The following is a 25,031-nucleotide window of genomic DNA, read 5'->3' as shown; positions in this document are numbered from 1 at the left end:
GCTGACAGTCTTGCAAGGGGATCCTCAAGCCCAGCCCCTGCTTCTACACAGAGCCCCATTAAGCGGGTCTCTAAACACAACTTCTGGTCTTGCTGCCTCACTTGTTCCTTTACCATCACGGGGTGCTACTTAATAATAGCAAATGGGGGGTGGTGGGGTTCACATGGGTAGACACCACTGACAAAGGGAATGCCAGAGCTGGCAGCCCAGGTCCAGCAAACACTTACTCACAGGTTTCACTGCCCACATTACACAGTAATGCTCACGGGGTAGAAATAAGCACTAGTGCCTCTGTGTGGGACTGAGGCTGAAGTGAATACACTCTCCTGGGCCTAGAGCAAAGCAATGGAGATATCATATGGTTTGAAAAACCAAGGGGTCATCAGGCATGTAAGATCCGTGATGTTTCATATACTTTTCCTAGGACAGCCTGCTGCCTCCGCCAACTTCACTGCACATCAGGCAATGCAACAGGGCAGGGGCTGGGTAATACCACGGGACCAGAAGCAGCAGCTTCCCCAGCATGGCTGGGATCCACCATGCACAGAGCCCACCGAGACAGGATCTCAAGTCTACTGCTGTTCGTCAGAGAAGATGCCACTTCTGAATGATCATGCCTTTGGCTCTGGAGTACGTGGGGATTCAGCAACCACTTCACCATGGGCCTGCAGCCAGGCCAGGGTTGAGCTGATTTATTAGCTTTATTTGCACAAAAGGATGCGTCGCATGAGTACGGTCCCACCCCGCGCCACTTCTTTTCAGTGGTTTTGCTGCTCTGTAGCACTCTTGTTCTTTTGTGTTCCCCCCTGTTTACAAAGCTCTTTAACTCCTTAATGCCCACAGCCCACTGCATATTACATGCCTGTTAGCCCTGAGTTTGTCAAATCATATTGTAACAAAGACTAAAAAAAAAAAAGGGGGGGGGATGGACTGCTTACAGGTTCCCCTACATCCCACAAGACAGGCTTACTGGTAACACTCGGATTGCTTTATCTTCCCCAAGTCTATCAAATCAATTGCTATTCCATTCTGTCTTGCAAGCTTACCATTTGGTGGTCTTAAGTACTTCTCACAGTTGTAGTAATCTGTAGCTATGGGGTCACTGCAAAAGATAAAGCATCCATCTATTAGGTACTTCCTGACCTAGATGGTGCTGGGGCAAAAACCCACACATCTATTTCACACGTGACCCCAGTTTCTCAGCAGCCCCATGGCCATAGAGCACAAAGGAAAGGCCCTTGAGTATGTTTTCCAGGTCTGAATATACCAGGACCTTGTCTAATTGATGCTCATCTCTGGGCATTACAATGCTATGACTAGGTAAGTCAATTCCCAGCCTTACTAGAGATGCAGTGCAAACTGATTTCTAAGCATTCTTTGCACTCCCCCATCCCCTTCTTTTGTAAGGAAACAATTGTCTCCTTTATACCACAAGTATGTGACCTGTATCGGTAAGTACCACAGTCCACTTTTATGCTTCGTGCAGTATGCAGACACTCCGACTCTACAGCAATGGGGCCATCTAACCATCTTTGAGACTAAAAGGAAAGCATTTGGTTTCCTGTGCGTTTTGCACAGTTCAAGCAGTTGGCTATTTGGCCAGCAACATTTACAAAACAAGCCTATTTTATTTGTCGAGTCTTCAAAGACCTGAAGACCTGCAAAAATGTGCAGCTTCACAGTTAGGTAAGAGCTGCGCAGAAAGTGGACACGATTCAGTAGAAAGCTTATCAACATGAGCTTTGTGTGACAACAGAGGGTGGGCTTGGAACGCCTTCTTGGAATATGCCTATTGATGCTGAGTGACTGCCTTCCCATGTTATATTTATGATCAAGTCAGAAGCATTTGGGGAAAACACTTTTCTTCCTGTTCTAAGCAGTAGTTGCACCAGGCTGAGGGGGACTGCAATTGAAAGTTACTGATCATGATGGAAATAGTGGCTCAGGGTGGTTTGTGATCCCTTATCAAGTATTATTGAGGCTGTGAAATAAAAGAGAGCTAAACATAAAAGTCTCAATAATAAACTGCAGCTATGATCTCCAGAATCCAAACTAGAGTTTAATTTTCCTTTTAAGATGGATTAAAGGCAAAAGCAGTGAGTCTCAAGAGTGCCTTGGGGTTCCTGGAGATCCTTTCAAGGATGCCACAGGCTGCCATGCAATATCAGCAGCGTTGGGTGCTTGATTCACTAGATAACCCCAGAGACTTCATCTAGGCATCCGTACTCTTAAAAACATTTTGACCTGTTGTACTCTTTCTGAGGTCTTTATAACAGAAAAATTGCTATTTTGTTTCTGTAGTCAAAAAATAAGCGCTGGCATTTTCCAAGGGATGCCTCGAGTCTAACCAGGGTGACTTGAGTCTAAAAAGGTTGAGAACTACTGGGCTAAAGGATTAAATGGATGCACTGGTACATTAGAGAAAGAACGACTTACACATAGGTAGCCTCGCAATCCTGGCTAGCTCCTGAAAACACAACGTATTTGCCATTAGTACAACCGCCAGGAAAGTTGTCAGAGCACAAAGTCAAAGTAAAATTGTAGGATTGATCCAGATGAATGGAGACACAGAGACAGCGGGGAAACAGCGGCTGCACCTAGACCATCGGTAATCCTCTGGTGACGGAAGCCAAGTTAGATTCTGGAGGTGCATCTGTGGGCTGCTGCTTCCCCTCAGGCAAGCATCTAGCTGCCTCTGCTTTGTTACTCAGGTTTCTTTATCTGAATTCAGGGTATGTTTTTGGCCCTCCCCCCTGCCCTTTATTTTAGGGGTTTAGAAGTTGTAAGCTTCACCTTCCTATCCTCTTGTCTTGGTCCATCAGTCTCCCCTCCACCACTGCCACTCCCTACCCTGTTGCATTACCTGTTCTCTGCTAAGCACTTTCTGCCATACAGCCGACTCAAGTCAACTGACCCCAAAACCTTCAGAAATAATACTCAAGTCTGCAGCTCAGACCAGGCAAAAGAGTGCTTGCCACAGGACTAAAACATTAAGCCATCCACATCCACCCCTTGAACTTAGGCACACGGACCGGGTTCTTACATCCGTAATCTCAATGCAAGTTTTGCTACAAACTACAGCCGGAGCAGGCGTGGACCTGAAGAATTCAGGGAAAGAATTTAAGGACATTATTTTACAGAAAGAGTAAGTCAGTGCATGGCCTGCATTATCCTGAAGGCCCCTAAAATATAGTCAAGGCTTATGACTCTTAACATGAAACAATTTGATCTGCTTCTGCATCAAGGTGGGTTAAACAATTTCGACACGTTTTGCTGTGGGAGGGTTGCTCTACTATATGCCACTGCCCGATCAGCCCTAGACAGCAGGAATTCCCCAGCCCTTAAAGATGCAAAACGTCCTTCATGTAACCTCACTACTGAAGGCCTGAAGACTAAAATTGCTCTTCATCACATGTCACATAGGAAATACCACAGGTAGGAGATGCTGCCTTTATTATTTGTGAATTATTAGGATTATAGTGCAAGCTAACGGCCTCAACTCAGATCAGAGCCTCTGGATGCTATGGACAGCAGCTAGATTACAATTTAAATGGACAGGACAGGCAAAAAGTGGGAGAAAAGGAGGATAATGTTGTTTTAGAGATGGGAAACTTCTTGTAGCTAAAGCAATATCCTGCTGCCGTTGATGCTGCATTATGATAGGTGCTGTAGTAACTGAACCGAAGGCACTCTCTGACCCTAAGAGTTTATGAGATGAGAGATGGATACTGCCAGACAGTGACGTTCATGGAAAAATGCTGACACAGTACTGGTAGCCTGTACTGGTAGAGTACAAGCAGTGAGCAGGACACATGGGGAGCCCAACTGGTAAATTTTCCACAGGCATAATTTTAAAAGAGGGATTTGAAGGAGGACAGTGGCACGGCTTTATAGGCGCGTTTAGGAGGAGCTCCCTGCAAACAAGGGGCATCAAGGAGAAAGTAAATTGTTAGCATAAAATGTAACAAGTGGGCAACAAAGACTGGTGTCACAGGCCAAGAGAAGGCAGGAGTTGACCTCTAGATGCTGCATGAGAGGAGTAAGATGGACCACCAAAAGCCTTGAGTGGGAAGATAAGTAGATCATTTGATGCTACAAGAGCGATTTCATAGACATCAGGGCTGGAAGGGACCTCGGGAGATCGAGTCCAGCCCCCTGCCCAAAAGGCAGGAAGTCAGCCGGGGTCATAGGATCCCAGCAAGATAAGCATCCAATTTACTCTTGAAGGTGTTCAATGTAGGTGCTTGAACCACCTCCGCTGGCAGACTGTTCCAGACCTTGGGGGCTCAGACAGTAAAGAAATTCTTCCTTATGTCCAGCCTGAAACCGTCTTGCAGGAGTTTGTGACCGTTCGACCTTGTCATCCCTTGGGGCGCTCTGGTGAACAGACGTTCCCCCAGATCCTGGTGATCACCCCGGATAAACTTATAGGTGGCCATCAGATCACCCCTGAGCCTGCGCTTTTCCAGGCTAAAGAGTCCCGTGGCTCTCAGCCTGTCATCGTAAGATCTGTTTTCCTGACCTCTGATCATGCGCGTGGCTCTCCTCTGGACTCTCTCAAGCTTCTCCACATCCTTTTTGAATTGTGGGGCCCAAAACTGGGCGCAGTACTCCAGCTGCGGCCTCACCAAGGCCGAGTACAAGGGGAGAATGACGTCCCGGGATTTGCTCGAGAAGCATCTATGGATGCAAGCCAGCATTTTGGTCACTTTATTAGCCGCAGCATTGCATTGCAGGAGGAAGGTTAAGAGAGCGATGGTCTAAGGAACAGGGTAGGAAAATGATTTCAGCAGCAGCCTTGTAGAGGACACAAGTGGAACAGGATTTGTCAAGGGCGGAGATGGATGTTGCAACAGTTGAGAAGCAGCGAGATGTGAAGTGATGAGAGCCTGCGCAGGAGGTTCGGCCGTGAGGCTGAGAAAGGCTGCATCCTAGAGATGCTGTGCAGGAAGAACCTGAAGCATTTAGACACAGCCTGGGCGCAAAGGCTGAGAGGAAGGTCTGATTTGAAGATTACACCCAGGCGAAAGGCCTGAGTGATGGCAGGATGTAGTGTTGTCTGCAGTGATCGACCAAAGGACCTGGGGGTTACAGGGGACAATAAGCTAAATATGACCCAACAGCGTGGCCTTGTTGTGGAGAAGGCTTATGGCACACTGGGCTGCATTGGTAGAAGTGTTGCCAGCAGGTCAAGGGAAGTGATTATTCCTCTTTATTTGGCACTGGTGAGGCCACATCTGGAGTTCTGTGTCCAATTTTGGGCTCGCCACTACAGAAAGGATGCAGACAAATTGGGGAGAGTCCAGCAGAGGGCAACAAAACTGGTTTGGGGGCTGGGGGGCCATGACTTCTGAGGGGAGGCTCAGGGAACTGGGTTTATTTAGTCTGGAGAAGAGAAGACTGAGGTGGGATTTAATAGCAGCCTTCAACTCCCCGAAGGGTGGTTCAGAAGAGGATGGAGCTGGGCTGTTCCCGAACGGAACAAGGAGAAACGGTCTCAAATTGCAGCAAGGGAAGTTTATTTTAGATATTAGGAAAAACCTCACTAGGAGGGTAGCAAAACACTGGAACAGGTTACCCAGAGAAGTTGTGGACTCTCCACCCTTAGAGGTTTTTAAGATCTGGCTAGATAAAGCCTTGGCTGGGATGACATAGTTGGGGATGGCCCTGCTGGTTGGACTAGATGTGACCTCCTGAGGTCCCCTCCAACCCTAATTTTCTGCTATTCTAAAGAGGTGACGAGGAGGATTTTGCTGTGAGGAAAGGGGTATGAAGGTGAGTTGGTAGCACAGGAGAGGCCCTGGGTGCTCAGGTTCTCCGCTTCATAACAGCAACACAGAGGGAGGGTGGGGGAAATGGAGAATATCACTCAGGTCTCTTCCGAGCTGCTTCCAAGCCACTACTCTGTTTAATTGCTAGTCTCTGCTGCACCTGGACCGGAGCACAAGTTCAAGGCTTGTCTGGTCAGTGATAATCCTAGCACTGGGAGGGGAATCACATAGACATGGCCTGCAGGACACCCACAGCAGGGCAGGGAGATGGATGCCCAGAAGGTGGCAAGGCCTCTTAGGGAGGCAGGAAGAGCACCTAGAGAGGCAGAAACCAGACAAGGACATTGAGGACAGCCAATCAATGGCACTGGAGACAGATGACCCATCAGTAGGACAAGGAGGCAGTTGCGGTTCTGAGATCTGCTTAAGAGGAAGGTCCTTGTAGATTTTGGCCAAGCCATTTTGGTTAAACTTATGGGGCAGGAAACAGCTCCCAACCATGGTCCTTGGGATGGCAGGTGAAGCCAGATACTGTCGCAGCTGGATAAACAGGTGGGGTCAAGAGTCTTTTCTTTAAAGATGGACGAGACTAAAGCATGGCGTGTCAAGGACAGAGTTATTTCACTGTTTTAACAACATTTCAACAGTCCATTGTACAGGTGGGTATATCGTCTGATGAGCACTGACCAAACACTACCAGCCCTAGGATTGTCACCCTCCATGTTTTTAGCCTAATTGCATTATATTGCAGCACAGCTTTTACCTGTTGTTGAATTTTGGCATTTGGGCTCAGCACTGCCACGTAGAAGACAGCACATGTTTACATGGTATTATAGCTGCAGCCAGCTAACTGATGGCTAGGAGGGCTACAAAATTAGATAAGGAAGGATTTGGATCCATTAACTGAGGACTTCCAGGTGTCCAATAGATCAGTATCAAATAAAAGGCAGAATAATTCATGGGAGAACAAGAGGTTACTCTGGCAAAAATACACCAAAGGGAACACCATCTAGGTCATCTCTTAGGAAGTAGATTTAAAGGCGTGATAAAGAATCACTGATACCATCAGCTCAGCGTGATATTGTGGCGAAAACAAAACCAAAAGGCAGAAGTCACAGGCAGAGCCTAGAATAGTGATGACAGGACTGCTTCTTACAGGGTTTTTGTTAAACCCCACCCCACACAGGGAGGACAGCACTGCAATTAAGGCACTGGTCTTGGACTCGGCGGGCTGAGGTTCAGTCTCCACTTCGCCGCACGCTTCCCATATGAGCATGGGCAAGTCACCTAGTACCTCAGTTCTGTGAAGTGAGAAGCAGATTTTCCAGGGATGCAAAGCAAATATTTCTGAGATACTCAGATATCACTGGGGAAAGAGGTGGGGACTCTAGAAATCCCACATAAAACCCCAGGTGATTGTCTCTATTACCCACTAGGGTCGCCAGAGGCTTTGCAAATAGTCCTGAGCTATGCAGTGGGCCACAAGTGAAACCTCCCTCCCCCTGGTAGCTCACCAGAACCCAGGTTTACTGACCTTTCTTCCAGGAGGGATGAAAGACCTGTGATTTAGGACGAACTATGTACCACCACGGTGTTACGCAGGGTAAGTGGGACAGTCCAGATGTTAGCGTGGCCCAGCAGTTGCAGTCCTAAAAGTCTTTCCCTCCCAGCCATGGGGTAACATGTATAGCAAGAAAGAATCAATAAAAAAGCAGAAAGAGGAAAAATCCCACTACTGCTATTTGATCTAGTCTTGAGGCCACCGCCTGACCTAAAAGCATATTCTCCCCATCCTCTCTCACACAGACATACTCTCATATCCCTGAGCAGCCAAACTAAGACAAGAGCAGACAGCTGAACTAGAGTTAACCCCCTATTCACCAGTGACCTGACAGAGTACCATGTCTCAGCAGTGCCTGGAAGGAAGCTGGCTGTGCTGAATGTGAAGGCTGTATAGTGGCATGTTTCCACTTAACATCATGTCGAGTGCCTGATTTTCAGAAGTACTGAGCACCCGAAACTCCAGCTTTGAAATCAATGGGAGCTGTAGATGCTCTCTAGCCATCAAGCCCACAATGTACATCATGTTCCCAGACACCGGGCAAAAGGTAATGAGACAACTAGAGTCAGAATCATGTCTGTGGACTCAGCCAGAGAGTCATAAGATAAAGAGACTGAAGAGAAAAAAAAAACCCCCTACAAGTTCAAGGACACAGACAGGGTTACACCATGCATTTACATATGGCTGTCAAAACCATCAAATACTTATTGTCTGTATAACATTTTAAGTGCTTGTCTACCTGGGGGGAAAGCCCAGAACACCTCCTATTCTGTCCTTCTTCCCCAGAAAAGCACTCCTGGCTGTCTTTGTGGATTAGGTTAACTCACTTTGGCAGTAGATTGAACTACAACCACAGCACACAACAGCTATGACATTTTGAATGCAAGGCATCAGGTTCCCCAGAGACTTCCCAATCAGTCCTCCCTATAGACAAGTCCCAGAAATACCTTGCTGGGTAATGTTATAGGAGTAGATTTAACTCTAAGAAGCTTCCATAGAAATAGGATGTTCAGAAATCAGGAAGGCTGACAAGAAACAAGAATTGAACATCCCTTCACGAACTTCACAGGAGTTGACAGCAGCCAGGGAAACAAGCAGAGATTGGTAACATTCCCAGTTCCTGATTTTCTGTTAGATAAGGGCATCTGTCCGAGAGCAGTTAAAATAAATGAATGTTTTATACAAATACTTACTATCAAGATCTGAGGTCGGGAGCTCCTTGGATCTTCTGAAAGAAATCAAATTGTGGACACAACTAATGACTGCACATGTCATTTACCGGTAGTCCCCCCCATTTCAGTTCATGCTGGATCACAGGAAAGTAGGTCATCTACTCCAGCCCCCTGTTCATGGCAGAGTCATCCCCAACTAAACCATCCCAGACAAATGTCTGTCTAACCTGCTCTTGAAAGCTTCCGGGGGAGATTCCAGTTTCTTTAGGTTATGCCTGTTCCAATACTTGAACCCCTCATAGTCAGAAAGTACATCCTAATCTCCAACCTGCATTTCCCCTGCTGCAGCTTGAGGCCATTGCTCCTAGTCCTGTCCCCTGCAGCCAGAGAGAAAAGCCCATCTCCATCCTCTCCATAATTGCCTTTCAGGTATTTGAAGACCATTAGCAAACTCCCTCCCTACCCCCAGTATCATACCTCCTCTAAACTAAATGACTCATTTTTTCAGCCTTTCCTCATAAGGCTGTCTCAGCAGTTTCCCCAGGCCCCTCATCATTTGTGTTGTGCTAGACTCTTTCCAAACTGTCCACGTGCTTGAAGTGTGGAGCCCAAAACTGGACACAGTGGACACATCTACATGAGATGCTAGCTGAGCAGTACCCTAACAACACTGTGCAGTAGCATGCTGGGCAAAACCCATGCTATTATGCTACTGTGCAGTAGTATTAGGATACTACGCAGTTAGCGTTTGTGAAAACCCACGTGCTGGTGCTACTGCGCAGTAGCACCAGTTACTGCGCGCCGATTCAGGATTATCCAAGTCCTAAACTGAAGGTGTAGTAATTACGGTGCATTAATCAATGTGTAGATGTACCCAGTATGAGGTGAGGCCTCACCAGCACCGAATAGAGTGGAAGAACCCCTCTCCCTTTGATTTGAAGGTGACACTCCTGTTAACAGCATAGTGAATTGTGCTGGGGGGTGGTAATTTTTTTTTTTTTTTTTTTGCAACAAGACCACACACCTCTGGCTCATATTCAGCTTATAGTCTACTGCAGCGGTTTTCAAACTGTGCTCTGTGAAACCCTGGGGTTCTGCAAAGAGAATGGGTGTAATGGTGGAGTGGGCAGGGAAGCAAACGTGCTGCTATATTGGGGCCAGGTTGCCTGGCTCCACATCAGTCTTTAGGATAAGGATGCAGTTGGGGGTTTTGTGGCAGAAGTAGCGATATGAAAGCATTCTATGACTTCAGGAAGTTTGAAAACCACTGGTCTACTATAACCCCCCAGTCCTCCTCTGCAATACTGCAGCCTAGCCAGTCGTTCCCCAATCTGTATTTATGTATGCTGCCTGTGTGTTGGAATACAAATCAACTCACAAAAGGGATGGAAACCAGTGCAGCTATTGCATCTTTCACTGGTCCTCAAACATGGGTCTGAGTAATGACTATAAAAGTGACATGGTCCTTTTTGTGGGTCTGAAACAGAAGATAATTTGGAGGACTCCAACATGGGAGTTGGAGCATTTGGAACAAAACCCAAGGTTTAGAGAAATACTAGTATACATTACAGCAATATTTTTACCATACGTTTCCCATGAGTTTAGTTGGGCTTCACCATATAAAATGGATTAAGATCAAAGAGCCTCAACTTGTTCCTAACATGATTTGCCTTTTATCTGCAACGCTATGGTGTTTCCTCGCGTTTCATTTGAACACTCGTGCTAGTAAATGCTATAAAAGCAACTGGAAGATATAAAAAAGGATCGAGAACCTTACAAAATGATTAAACAGCAGATTCGATATATGCCAAGTCATAGAGCTTAGATCCCAAACCTAAAGATCCCCAGTGTTCCCAACTTTGGCTAAAATTCATATCACATACCGTATAACTGGATCGCTGTCCGGTGACTTAAATTGTTCAAGCCTTGTCGTTGGAACTGGCATAGAGAATAGAATCGAATGTTCAAGGTAAAGGCAACAATAGACATGCTTCCAAACAGGGCACAGAGCAGTTAGGTACAAAGGACTTCCTGTGCATATTCAGTTACCTTCTTAAAAAAAGTGCACAGTGGGCCAAGGGACAAAGTGAATATAGCACACTTTCTCATCTACAAGGAACAGGACAAGCTGCTACAAACACCTTTCCTAATGCTACAATCTCAATAGATGTGCCAGCTGCTATTCCTGCCACAGTTGCCAGTTATTTTCTCCCACTCGGCCTGACCTACAGCCATGCTACAATCAGGTCTTTCTTATAAGCTCTTAAAATAAAAGAACTAGGTTCTTCTAGAAGTCCTAATAACTTCTCTTGGAGTTTGGCTGCACCTGTCATGCTTCCTCCACCATGTTAAAACAAATGTGTTTATTGGTGCTTATCCCACACTCTCCTCCCTCAGATGAAAGTACTTCGGAAAGGCCAGGTGATGTTATAGATAACTTATTGCAGCCCTATTTTAAATGTTTTTTCTCCGCACCTTTAAGCAATCCCTTCCCAGTTCTTTTGCTAGGAACGCATTTGCAGTGCTAACAAAACAGCACTGGGTGGCCAATGGATAAGGAGAGGGACAGTGTCCATGAATCTTTTTACATCAGCTTTCCCCAATGTTTGTTACTGTTCACCATACAGTCCCTGGACTCCAGTGTTGGAAAGTGCTCTTCTGCAGTTAAAAAAAAGTTGGGAGAAGCTGAGCCCAGGCAACAAACACCTGCAACTTCCTCATCTCCTCCTGGGCTGCTCAATGTCCTGAAAACTGCTGCTACAAAGAATGTCTTCCTCCAGTACCAGCCAGCCAAGCCACTGGACCCCATCTGTCCAACAGAGACCTGGTTGTGGTCATCTCTAGGTTAGATCATTGCTACCCACTGTGCCCTGGTAAGAGCTGCCATCTTGTCAGCCATGTGGGCCATCAAGAAAACAATACTCCATAATACAATACTGCATTAGGACAGCCATAATTAAGGTCTTGTGTCTATAAGCAGTATCAGACTGGCCCAAATTACCTTAAAACCTTTCCCCTCTTGCTGACAATGGTCCCTTAATCCCCAATTACGACAGAACTGTCAGCCTCTGCCAGGGGCTCAGGCCTTCCCAGTCAGCCCCAACCAGCAGAGTTCATTTTACAAATCATACTCCCTTCGGAGTAAGGTGGACTCCCTTTTTCAGATTAGCTGTCCCAGAGGAAATAAAAATGCAGCAGAGGAACAGAAGATGGGGGCTAGTGATGGTAAAGAGAAAAGAAAAGAGAAAGCAAGGGAGGGGAGGCACGGGTGGGGTGGGGTGGGGTGGGGTGGAAGGGCAAAGAAAACAAGATGCCGGGGGCGGGGGGGGGGGGAAGAGGAAGTGGAAGCTTCTCCCAGCCCCTGCAAAATCCCAAGGACCAAAGGAGTGACCTGGACCAAGCAGTGGCCCGGGTGTTTGTTGTTATCATATTACTGAGATCGGACTGAAGACGGGAACAAGACAGCACCCGGAAGCCAGATTTGGTTTGTGGCAACTTAATTTCATAGATGTCATAGATATTAGGGCTGGAAGGGACCTCAGAAGATGATCGAGCCCAGCCCCCTGTGCCAAGGGCAGGAAGTCAGCTGGGGTCAAAGTATTGACCCAAAATAACAGCAGCTGAGTTTGGGGAAAAAAGCAAAAAGGTCATCACGTAACCAGATTTGGAACAGGAAGAAGTACCAAGGTGAAAACAAGTGAGTCGCTCATCAGTAGGGGTTCGGGTATCCCATCATGCACAGAGTCATTTTCCCAGGCACAGGCTTCTGTTCAGAGAAGCCAAAAACCAGTAAGCTGTTATTTTTTGCAATACTTGTTTTCTATGACCTAAGGAGCTGGGCTGGGACTTTAGCAGAGTCAGGCCCCTGAGTCTCTTAACTCTCCTTTGAAGGAGCAATAAATTGAGATGGTCAGTCAGGTCTTAAAGAGCAAGGATTCAAGCCATGACTTTCCTTCTCTATAGGGTAGGTGGTAGTGTTGAAAAGCTACACAAACCAGTACGCCAGCAAGAACTGCAGCCACATCTTAGGGCCGTGAGTTTCCTTCCGATGTCCAATGAGCACGGTAAAATTCATACTTACTTGAGTAGGTCCGAATCACCTCAAATGTCTGCCGGTTTCCACGCCTGAAAATACAAGGAAAGTTCTGTCCTTATGAGAGGGAACTACAGGTGTGGAGGGCACAACCAAGGTCTAGGTCACAGCTGTTAAGATGACAACAACAAGATGAGGTCAACGTTGCACAGCTCTCCAGTGCACAGGCCATTACCACACAAGTCAAAAGCGAGATACTTCTCTGACGCAGTGAAACGTTTCTGCTTTTGTCATGGGTGGAGAAGCGGAATTTCAGAGGGAAAAATAAAAGGATTGTGAAGGGCAACTTACCGACCCCTTTGCTGATGCAGCTGTTTATTTTCCCGTTTAGCAGCTAGAAGAAAAAAAGAATCAGAATGGGTGACTTGGGATTTAAAGTTCAGGAAAAGGAGAAGGAAAAGATCTAGAAAACCTGAGTGAACATACACTGCACACAACTTGCGAAGGCAAGCAGCAAAGAAGGCAGAGGGCACCAGCTGCGAAAACATTTCAAGAACCGTCTCCATCAAGCAAACCTGCAGCCAGGACCAGGAAAGGACATGGGATCCCAACAGCTGTCCCAGTGCTCAGCTAAAAACCGTCTTTAATTTTTAAAATGTTCTCAAAGCTTGCAGAAAAAAAGGGGAGGAGGGAGAGCTTGCACTTTCTTAGTTGGTCTAATACAAGGTATCCCCTCTCAACCAAGAGTTCTGGAGTTTTGCATGTCTTTTGGTCTCAGACCAACACAGCAACTAAATGCATCCCAGCTAAAAACCACACATTCAGAAAGTCTGACCAGGACACCCCCCCTCTTCCCCGATTGAGTCAAACTCATCTCCAGTCAAATTGGACTGGTCTTAGATTTAGCACAACCCTCCGAGTCTGTGGGTCTGCAGGGGAATTTATCATGCTCTCAGATTTACATCCATCGGCTGCACTCTGTGAGGTTATTTCTTTGGGGAGCTGAGCAGTTCCCATATACCCATTCATTTTCAGAAGTGAAAGGGGCCTTTCCTCCACAACTCCCACCCATTGCTGGCTGGCCTTCACTACCAGCAGCACGGGAATCCCTCAAGATTTTTTCCTGAAACCTCTTGCCCCCAGAGGACACAGTGTCTGCAGAAGCGATGCTGTCAAAGGTCCCTTCCATGGCAGATGTCCCCACAGCTCCCCACTGATGGGCATGGATGGGTAGAGGATGCAAAGCCGACATGCAGCTGGACTGTGCTATCTCCCATGGCTCTCCCTGGCTGTAGAAGCAGGTGGAATATGGAGGGTGCAGGCAAGTCCCAACATCTTCCTTCCTTCCAAATCCCAGACCTACTGCACTTCCACAGAAGGGCACTACTGGGCAAAGGGGGAGAGGTATGATGCAGGCCATAAATTAGTGGCTTACATAAGCTGCAACACCCCTGCATCCAACCACAAAAGCAAAGCAGCGGCAGAGATGCACGGAGCAAAAACCAGACAGCAGGACCTCGTGCTGTGCAGGGTGCTGTACTCCAGCCAAAAGTGCTACAGCCTAACTGTCCCCTGCGCACACGAGACACGAACAGAAAGAAAACGTGAGCTTAAGGACATCAGCTTTAGCTTGACCTGCGGGGTACTGCACACCAGCAAAACCATCACACACTGGGACAAAGCTTTCAACACACTGAACAGTATGGTCACCCACGTGAAAAATTAGGCATCCAACTCATTAGACGTGCTGTAGATTGGTCACTTGGGCAACAAACTGCAAGGAGACACGTTGCTGTCTGGCAGCCTTCAGACAAGCTAGGCAGCCCATGTGTTGCCCACACTAGCCTTGGACTGCCCTGTGACTCAAAGAAATGGGGAAAGCCTTACCGGACTGCTGACACTTCATGCACATGCCCACTAGAGCTCCAAGCAGCATCAAGGACGCTGCAGCCCAGAGCAGTTCCACTTGAGCCATTACTCTGCAAATGTCCAGCCTGAAAACACAAGCAATGGAAAAAAACCCATTAATGCACTTGCTTAGTGCCTTGCAGCCCTGTTGGCTCCCGGGAGCATTTAAGTGCTCAAACCTATCATGCAAAGACCAAATAAATCCTTCCTCCTTTCTTCCAGAGATCATCATAATTATATTGTGCAGAATGTAGTTATTATTATTCCCCTTTCCATGACCTTTGTGTTGAAATTGTGATCGCCTCAGAGCAGAGGCTGCCCTTCTGTGTTTGGATGATGCCTCACACTACTTCAAAGGGCTGCCTTCTCCCCATTCTGCTTTGGGGAAACAGAAGCAAAGAGAAAACAAGCGACTTGCCCAAGGTTACACAAGAAAACAGTGGCAGAGCCAGGAATAGAAGCCAGGTTTCCTGACTCGGCCTAGTTTCCCATCCACTAAACTATGTTGCCTGCACACCCAGGAGAGACTGTCACAGAAGTGGAGGTATGATTTCCAAGCATGACATAACTCAGAAATAGGAAAGACCCCAACACCAGATAGTCTAGTCCTTTCTGCCTGCCAGGGTAGAAAATGTTTTCCGACATTGCCCTCAGCAATGCTAGTCTCTGGTTTTAGAAGGCACCTTAGGGCACACTGCTACATTAACAGAGCTCATCGAGAAAAAAAACAAAAAAAAACAAAAACATTCCTCGCTATTCAGCCTGGTGTTTCTTTTGTTTGAGGTTTCCTCCTCAAAATGCAAATGCCATATGTTCTTCTGCTGGGCCAGAGAAAGAGGCAGCTGCCTTCTCCCAGATCTTGCATGGTCATGAACACCTGTACAAAGCAGATACTACTCTTGAGTTCTTCGCTCACACTACCAGCTGCATTTTCCACCTACTTTGCATAGCTGAAGGATAGGGAAAACAAATGCAATAATTCCATTGCTGCAATTTCTGAGTACAGGTTTCCCTTGCCAACCACTGCGCTTCGCTTCCTGAAAGTTCCCGTGATTAGCAAGACAAAAGGCTTTATGAGAAAAACGGCAGGTGGCGAGCTAACACGTGGCCACAGAAAACTGTGGTTAGTCAGAACTGTATACCGTGGTAGCCAAAATGGTATATAGAATATTACGCGTGGATACTCAGAAGCGTGGTTGGCGAAACCGTGGTCGATGAGGGCAACTTGTACATCATTTTAACCCAGCGGAAGCAATGTTTTTGACAGGAGTACAAGAAATTACCCCCACGCCCTCCCCAAGGGCCACTGGTACCCCCCTTGCCTGCTTGATTGCCTGCTCTGCTTTCTGCTCCCTTCCTGATTTGCTGCTCTTTTCTGGTCCCTACCCTATCTGCCACCATATTGCCCGCCCCTTCCCTGGTCTGCTGTGTTGGCTCTTCCTAGAGATAGAGTATGGATAGGACCCGGTCTCTCCCCTCCACACTGACACGCACTTCCTGGCATTGTGCGTTATAGCTGGTGACTTTTTGCCAGCTCTCCCAGGAAGCACTTGGCTAACATCCGTTTATGGGACAGAAGCCCTCATGACTCTGAGTAAGCCAATTGCTTGGCTGTAAGAAAATTCCCCTGTGAGAAAGCTATTGCCTAATCATACATTATGGGATATCTGGCAGTTTCTTTAGAAGCATCTCAGCCCTTTTAAAATTAAAGATTGAGAGGCTATGATACAGCCTGTGGTGTCTGCAGCACAGAATTATTCAGGTTCCAAAAGCAGGGAGAGGCCTTCATCTATGCCAGTATTCCCAGCAAGAAATCGGGGCAGGATGGTCTCTGAAAGACAGGTCTTTCAGGTAGCCAAGAAGCACTGCAGAAGAGAACACCCTTCACATAGCCAGAGCAATCCTCTTGTCCTAGCATTGCATCCCCTTCTCCAGCCACAGGCCAAGGGAAGCTGCAGCCTGGCACATCACACGGAGGTACACAGCACACACGTGGCAGCGGAAGGAAACCTATACTGCAGGCTGGTAACTGCAGCCTATACCCTTGCCTAAGGCTTGAGGATTTTTCTCTCTGGCACCCTCCTGCCCCCTCTTCATTGTGTTCAATTCCATTTCTGTCTGTGCTTTATCATCTCTAGCCTACTCCTTTGCTGGGGCACCCCAGAAGCAGCTGCATTTGATTAATTACTTCACCGAACAAGTGCTTAAAGATGCTTCATGGTGCACAGTGCATACAAAGCAACTGTTTACAAAGCCAAAACTTCAGGATGCAAAACTCCCATTGGCATCTAAGGTTGCAGATTCAAACCCTTATTTTAAAGGCATCCCTATCTGTTTAGTAAGTTTACAAGTTGGCAATGTCAAGCCAAATGAGTCCTTTTGCTGTCAGTAGATGCTGTGTTGCTGGCTTAAATTTAAACTCAAAAACTCCAGCACAGCAAAGCGTAGAGAGGAGCAACATTTCACAAGCCACCCTTCCCAAATCCCTGAAATTTCATGTTTTGGTAGTGTTGAAAATTAGGCAGGGACAAAAATGGATCCCACATCCTCTAAGGGACTTCACCCCTAGAGCTTTGCAACACCTAGTTTGTCTCAAAAACCACGAGTGCAAAAAACACAACAGCAAATATTCTACAACCAAGACAGAGAAATACAACCCAACCCACCCACACTTAACCCTGAAACAGCAAACAATGAAAAAAGAACTCACAAACCTGCATACAGCCCTGATCAGGTTCCCCACTAGGCAACAACAAAAGCATAACCTTCCAGGCACAGGCAGTCATCAGCCAAGCTAGCAGAAGCGTGACCATGAGAAGCCAAGTATGGCCCGTGATTGCTCATCTGCTTATGCTGCGTTAGAACCCATGTGCAAAGGTATTGAGAGACACAACCCACTCTTTTGCAAAAGATCTAACGGAAAAAGCCAACAAGCAGGCTCGTGACTGGGCAGGGAAAGGTTAGTGACACTTGCTCATTGTGGGAGAACATGAACAACATGCATTTCTCCCTTCTCTCATTCTACTAGGTGGGAAATACAGAACAGGCTCAAGGATCTACATTTTCACTTGGGTTTTGACTCGGGTTGGAGTATTTGACTGGTCAAATAAAGGTTTGGTCAACTGGCCTATCAAATACCAGTAATTTTTTGGTTTTTTGTTTGGACCTGTTGGCAATTAAAAACATCACAGAAAAAGCCCAAATCTTCCATTAAAGGCGTCAAACAATTCAAAAAATTATATTTCTGCCAAGAAAACTACAAAAAAAGTAGTTGTTTTTTTTTTTTTGTAAAGTTGCTATATTTTTGACCAGTCAAAAATATGCAGCCAATTGATTGGTCAGCTGACCCACTTGTCATCCCTAGTTTTGACGACATAAGGGGTCAGGCATCGTCTGGTTTGATGATGGGGCCCTTTGCAAGTCTCAGGCATTGATCGCAAACAAAAGAGTTTTACTTTTGTCGGATCCTCTTATCAGAGTTATGAGTAAAGATGCTCAAAGCTTTACCCTCGGTGGCTTGGCCCCGTTTCAAAAACTTCTCGATCTTCTCTATTATTTACCACACATGCCAACACCCACAGAAGTCTCTATGTAAAGTAGCACAAGCCATTAACGGTCTATCCACGCTGTTGGTGAGTCTTAAAAAGCATTTTAAACATGCGTCAGACTATGCACGGGTCCTTAGAATAAATTTCTTAAGTTAAATTATTCCATTCAGAATAACAAGTGGTAGAGACAGGAATAATTGCTAGTTTCCATTGCATGATATTGCCCCATAGGAATTAGCAGTGCACTTACCAAAACAGCGTGGGGCTCTCTTTTCAAATGCCAGGGTATTCTTAGTAAACAAAAAAAGGAAATACTTATTTAAATGAGATGAAACAGAGAAATAGTTTTTTCAAGAGCCCTCCAGGCCTATTCTCTCTAGCTCCTTTGATCTGCACCTGCTGTGTTTAAAGGTAATCTTGGCATTTGCCTGTTACTGCCCTGAGCCTGAAATTCAAGCAGAGCCTCAATAAAAGTTGCAGAGAAGGGCTACAAGGGTGAAAAAGAGCCTAGATTGCTTCATTGAGCAACAGAGACACAGAGGGGAGAAGATTGTTGCCTTGCATGCGCCATAGAAAAGGCTAGTTCAAGTTTAAAGAACTAAATGGGAACAAGAAGAAATGAGTATCCAAATGCCATTATTAAATTTAGGCTGGAAATTAATTGGAAGATTGCTATCAGAGCAGCGAGGCTCTGCAACTGTCTGCCTTTGGCAGTAGTAGGGTCAAAAACTCTTCTGGTTTTAAGATCGAGCTCACTGAACATATGAGCAGGACTGCCCACGAGGGCAGGTACTCATCTATCAAATTATTTATAATGAAGACAGCCGGACTCTCTGAGCCTACCAGGCTCTGCCCATGTAACTCAATTAGAGGAGAGAGGACTGAAACTGGTATTTTAAGGAGTTTATGAAACTCCTCTGCAAAGCCTGCGCTCCTGTTTGAAAATCTGGGGAGAGCAGGTGTCCTTTCCTATTTTAGCTTAGGATTTAAAAGGACTAACCATTTGCAAAGCCTGTAGTACTTTTAAACAAAAGGAGAAGAATCTAGAGTGGTTGGATGAAGTGCTAGAGGGAAAATAAGCTGGATAGATTAAAAACAAACCATTAAAAGCTTAACACACCTTACTCCTTGAACTTCAGCATACAGACTGAACAAGCAGAGTCAGTATTTAGACTGATTTGATAGTTTTTAAGAGCTCCAGAGACCTTCCTTGTCAAAGGCCTCCTCTACCTTAGACTTTCCCCTGCTCCAAAATAACTGATTTTAAAAGGTGGACAGGACCTTCTTGGGTTGGAACAATTTCCAGGATCACTCTAGTTAAGACTTCTAAATAGTCCCAGAAAGGCGTCTGGCTGCCAGTGTCGCCTATACCAGCCCCCAAGGCCATTTGAAGTTATTTAGAAAGTCTCTGCGATATAGAAAAGAACGTAATGCGTATTTGTGCAGAGCCCAATGCAGTGAGGTCTCTGCCCAAGGTCCACAAACAGCACTCTGCCCAGGACATGGGAAATCTGGCCCAGGTACGAAGTAGATCCTGGTGCCAGTTCAAAGTCAAAGGAACTGTGCCGACTCAAGCTAGGGCTGAAGTTTACCCAGCCATTTTTATCTAGCCCCTACCAATGTTGAAATATCTATGGTCTTTATTTTTTCCCCGGGAGGGAAGTCTATGCATTTCTGCGGCAAAGGGAAAGACAGGAACACTGGGACAGACACAGTATTTTATGGATTTTAGCCGATTCTGAGGAACTGCCTCCAAGTTGGATGATTTGTTTCAGTAGGGAAACCTGTTCCCTTCCCAGGGAAAAAGAGAAACCGTCTGGTTCTAAGCATGTTTCGGGAGGGTATAAATGCCCCTGTCTTGATAGAGCAGCACTTCCAAGCTGTATTCAGCTTGGTTGCCTGTTTCCTATTCTCACTCTAATTGCCCATGCATGCAGAAGCCTGAGAAATACCATTCAGATTAAACACCAGAGCATAACAGTGGTTATGACCCCTTAAAGGCAGGTATGAGAACTATTCAGGAAAAAGCCATTGCCGCATTTTCATGCAAGCTTCTTCTTCTTCTTCTTATTATGCACCAGTAGTACATTCTGGGCTACACAGACCTAATAGGGGACAAGGATCCTGAGGTCTAAAACCTACACATACAAGCCTTGACTCTGCGATGCAATCCATGCAGGGGAACCCCTGGTGTCTCCGCAGTGCCACACCAGTGCAGAAAGTTGTCCAGTTGGATCCCAGTATAGGACTGGGGCTTGTAAGACCTGATCCCTGCAAACAACCTGCTGATTCCCACGTAATATATGCTATCGTGCAAAATCCCGCTGAAGTTAGTGGGAGTAAAGAGTGCTGGCAGTCAGCATTGGCTCTGTAGGCCTAATATGCAAGTTTTCAGTTCCGGTACAAGGAACCAGGATGATTTCCTGAACCTGGACCCTGATACTGGGTGGCAAATACATGCATGAGAACAGAAGAATGGTTCAAACAAGAGCAAAACTAAGAGGCAAGCATGGCTGCTGACAGTTAATGTTGCTCTGAAAGTTCGAGGATGACTGAAGCAGCAAGCATTATGAAAAGGATGTGAAAGATTGTCCTGCTGCAAATTAGCTTGTTTATTTATACATCATGAAACACTTTGGAGTCCTCCATTGAAGATGCTATCTATCTTCATAGGCAGGCAAGGTTCTTTGGGTAGATATGATATCTTTTATTGGACCAACTGAGTAGTTGGAAAAAAGTTCTTTGCGGGCTTTTGGGCGCAATCACCCTCCTTTGTACGTAGGCAGTCTCTGCTGTTTAGAGACTTCCTATGCCTGACGGACGATTGTGACCAAATGTTTGCAAAGCACTTCTTTCCGATTACTCAGTTGCTCTAATAAAAGATATCGCATCTACCCAAAGAACCTTGTCTGCCCATGTCCTTAGACTAACGAAGCTACAGCCAAAAACCTCATTTCTTTATGCCACAAGAACTACATCCTTAACTAAAAACTTGTTGTGCGACTGTCTTCCATTTGCCTGGAGCTCAGCAAAGTACAAGACATGTGGTGCAACTAACCCTTACCAGGGCTGTTAGTAGGAAAACCATATTGCAGCGTTAAGTAGCGCATGTGTAGGGAATAAAAGCTTCTATTTAATTTTTGTCCATCGTTTCAAAATATGCATCTTGTAACCAATGTGTCGTATTGAATTCCCTAGTAATTAGCTCGTTTTGCTAAATATCTGGGGCACTACTTACCAATTCTATTACTGTAGCATCATTTTTTTTTTTCACCCGACTAATTTTAAGACCAGTTTAGAAGCTGCAAAAAGTGACCCCCACCCCCGCTGAGACAGAAAGAGAGAAGAAAGGAAGAGGGCGGATAGTCGGGATCCCCGACATCCTAAAGTAGAAGGCTGTGGCCAAATGTATAGAGGACAGCTAGAGAAGCATAGCTTATTCCTCACATAAGGACCCCATCGAACCTAGGATCTATTGTCTTTCTCCTCCTCTCCCAGTAAGGTGTGATACATGAGGAATGTAATAGAAGTAACCAGAGCCAGGACTAACCTGTAGATTGATGGGGAAGGGCTCTTTCCCTATCCCAATGGGGCTAAACACAGATAACAGAAGGCTGGGAAAATTGCATGCAAGCTTTGCACACAGTACTGCTGTAAGCTGATCGTTGTGGACCCCATCTACAGCCCCAACCGCAGTGGGGTCTGATCCAAAGCTCATTGCAACCAACAAACAGATTCTTGCAGGCATCGCAGTGGGCTCTGGGGGCAATGCCTTCCACATCCCCCACTTCCTTCCCTCCTCAGGCCCATCTTACCTGCAGCATCAGTCTGCTCTCTCTGGCTTTCCCATCCACATTATGTCTCTCAAAAGCTGCCAGCAAGACTGGAATAAGTTCCTCCTCAGGATTGTAAGCAGGGCTCGGGTTTCCTGTCACCATCTGAATCACTAAACCCAACATCCGCTGAAGCGCCGGACAGCCCCCTTCAGTTGAGAGAGACCAGCTCACTTCTATGACAGACTGGCCCCAGATGGTTGTAACGCAAGCATGTTTGCCCGGCAAGGGGAAGAGACTCAAACCGCAGTAAACGTGCGCATTACCCCAGCCATCACTACAACACTTTAGACTTTGACTCACAGCCCTATGTAGACCAGCGTCACCAAGCTGTTTCCCCCGGCAAAGAATCTAGTACTAGAAATGAATGACGCTCACGAATTCTGTACGATTTGTATTACTATGAGATCCCTAGTTAAGTTCAAGCTCAGGTGCCTAGGTGCTGTAAACAGGCAGAAAGAAGTAGCCCAGAGTTCAATAATAAGCTCAGAAGCAGACAAGGGACAAAGGAAGAGTCTGTTTTACAGACATGGACAAAGAGGCATGGAAGATTAAGGGACTTGCCCACAATCACAAAGGCAGGCAGTGGCAGAAAATCAGAACTGAACCATGAGCCAAACTGTGGTCTGACATCTTAACCACTGGGAGAGACTTCCCTTCTCATTTCAGCCTCTTTCACCATTGGTGCCTGGGAGTATCACAAGTATTGCGTGATGGACTTGTACAAAAAGTCTGATGAATGTTGTTTTTCCTCCTCCTTTTTTTTTTTTTTTTTTTTTTTAAGATATTTCTGCTTTAGACACTGGGAAGGGTGTGTGAACCTACCACCAGGGGATTGATTTACTGGTTCTGAGCTTTTCAGTGATGACACAAGACATGCGCTCTGGGTTAGAAACAGCTAGTACGTTTCACATAGCAAACACCTATTTGATCGCTTTAGGAATGCAATTAAAATTATTTTTGTTGCATCACACCATAAAGGCACCCCTGATTGCCATGTCCCCTTGAATTCAACTACACATGCATTTTACTTACTTCAGTAATTTCATACTTGCTTGTCAGCAAAAGAAATGCCTTTTAAAGTGTGACACATTTAACAGTTTAATTACAGTGTTCAGAATGGCATACCAAGGATTTGTAAATACAAAACTGAGTAGAGATGTGGTAGTTTCCTCACATCTATTATTGAAACAGACCACCAGTTTTGGGACAAGGAGTATGCTAGCAAAGCAAGCATCAAGAAAATCACTGAGGCATATAAGCCATTATATGGTCCAAATAAAAAGCATTTGCTTCTATGAGTCTCTCTCCAAACGCCAAATATGGAAAGCTGAACTGGAAGCATCACAGGGATGGCACGGCAGCACGCACTTTAACTGGGCAGTTTTCATGCAATGCCAGACTGCTCAGCTATTCAGGTGCTTTCCAGCACCCTTTTTTTGAGGGGGCGTACATCTTTAAAAAAAAAAAAAAAAAAATACAAAAAAAGCAAATATTTGCGTAACTATTTAAGCACAACTTACAACCTCTTCCATTGCGTGGGGAGAAATAAGGGACTTTGTAAATGTAGCTGAGCAGCTGCATGCTCCAAATGGACTGAAGACCACAACAATGGCTTTTTGTTATTTTCCATATTAAAAACACAGCAACGTTTCAAATTGGATGCTTTGTGCTTTCAGATGGTTAGATCGCTTCTCCGCTACCTCCTGTAGATTTAGATGCAACGCACTTTAAATTGCTGTTGGTAGGAATCTCCCACTGTAACAACAAGCATGCTTTGCACTAGGAACCAGGTTCTCTATAGCACGCACCCGCAGGCTGGGCAAACAGTACTCCCACATTTGAACGGTAGTGTTTCACACCCACAACATGCACGGGTAGACTGACTGCAAACAGTACAAAGCACTGGAACTTCAGACCCGTGCTGAACTCTAGCGTCTCCCTCCAGAGGCTGCAGTCGCAGTCTGCATTTTCCCAAGAGAAAAATGAACGTGCACATAACAGACTTTCTAACTTGATTGAAATTTAACTGTTGTAGCCACAGGGTCAGTTGCAACAAACTATTTACCAAGCCTCATGGTAATGATAATGGCCTGCAGCACTGGTTAATTCCATGGAGTTTGCATCCATTCCTCCTCATCTCTTTCTTCTCCAGCCATCCAGACTGAAGACTGACTGCTTTTAAGATATTAGAAATATGGAAGAGGCCAGCTCTTTGGCTGTTAGCAGCATCCGACAGCATTCGGGAGACCGCTATTCCTCCCAGCAGTTACTAGGCTGAATACTCTGATCTTCGCTGGGCAAGGCCGGCAGCATTCCCACTGCTTGAAAGATCCTGCTTTCAAGTTGTTGAGTTCATTTCCCTCTTCTCTCCGTTAATCCCCATCTCAGCTGAAGCGACTTCTCAAGCCGTTGGTCCTTAAGCAGAGGTCACAGGCTTTCACTTATTACAAACTGCTTAAAAAAATCTGCCTGCTTTATTCCTTGTGAAGTCCATTCATTTCAAACCTTTACAAGACAAAATGCACCTTCTTTGCTTTTCTGGACCAGTCCTGACCTGTATATTTTCAGTTTGTGTCCAGCACATGTATTCAGTTTGATGGCAAAATGTTGACTGGACACAATACCTATAAAAACACTAAAAGAGAGTCAGTACCCATTTTCAACGTGTGCCCTTGATAAGAGTCCCATTCAGTGAGGAAAGATGACAAAGACTCAAGCATGAAGATTCTTGCTCTGAAAGTGTGGTGTGTGCATCTCCTGCGTCACACAGAAGCAGTGAATGGTCAATGGCTGTACCCTACTTGAATGGGCTAACCACGACTATAGCTGTCCTGCAGTTTCTCATGAAGCATAAGAACTATGATTTAAATCAAAACCTCTCCAAAGAAACATACCACCTCATAAAAGCTTTTGCTAGCAAAACCACAGGGGCGAGGCCCTTCTCTTCCAAGTACTCTGACAGGTAGAAAACTCACAATTCATGTCTCTGATTTGCGCTGGACATCCCTGGGCACCAAGATGCTGGCTATATTCCTTCCTGTGGTCTCATGTTCATTGTGAAGAATTATTTTCTGACCTACTGAGCATGTTTGCAGGCAACAGCACCGAAATTAACTAAGCTTAAGATGGCACCTGCTATCCCCACTGTGCAGCTCACATCTGACCTCACGGAGATGTTACTGAAAGTAGCTAGGCTATGGAT

General features: G+C 45.9%; 1 protein-coding gene across 9 annotated transcripts in view; it reads right to left on the bottom strand.

The window, feature by feature from the left end:
• The window catches only part of LAT2 (linker for activation of T cells family member 2), a 36,502-nt gene extending 13,190 nt beyond the window's left edge, over nt 1-23,312 (bottom strand). For 3 of the 9 annotated variants that reach the window (XR_016439019.1, XM_090026329.1, XM_090026330.1), the window contains exons 1-7: nt 14,425-18,234; nt 12,889-12,931; nt 12,586-12,629; nt 10,388-10,442; nt 8,526-8,560; nt 2,437-2,467; nt 1,047-1,102 (exon numbers count right to left, since the gene is read on the bottom strand). Coding sequence is in view for 8 of the 9 variants with exons in the window: in XM_090026329.1 (XP_089882455.1) it covers nt 1,047-1,102; nt 2,437-2,467; nt 8,526-8,560; nt 10,388-10,442; nt 12,586-12,629; nt 12,889-12,931; nt 14,425-14,677 (517 nt within the window). In the remaining variant the exon portion in view is untranslated. The other 6 variants (XM_090026332.1, XM_090026336.1, XM_090026335.1 and 3 more) reach the window with 5 other exon arrangements.
• Nucleotides 23,313-25,031: the final 1,719 nt, after the last annotated feature.

This window comes from Crocodylus siamensis, chromosome 13, assembly GCF_052110815.1.
Source record: "Crocodylus siamensis isolate JL-2025a chromosome 13, ASM5211081v1, whole genome shotgun sequence".
Classification (NCBI taxonomy): domain Eukaryota; kingdom Metazoa; phylum Chordata; order Crocodylia; family Crocodylidae; genus Crocodylus; species Crocodylus siamensis.
The sequence above is the reverse complement of the archived record's forward strand: the minus strand, read 5'-3'. Positions and strand labels throughout refer to the sequence as shown.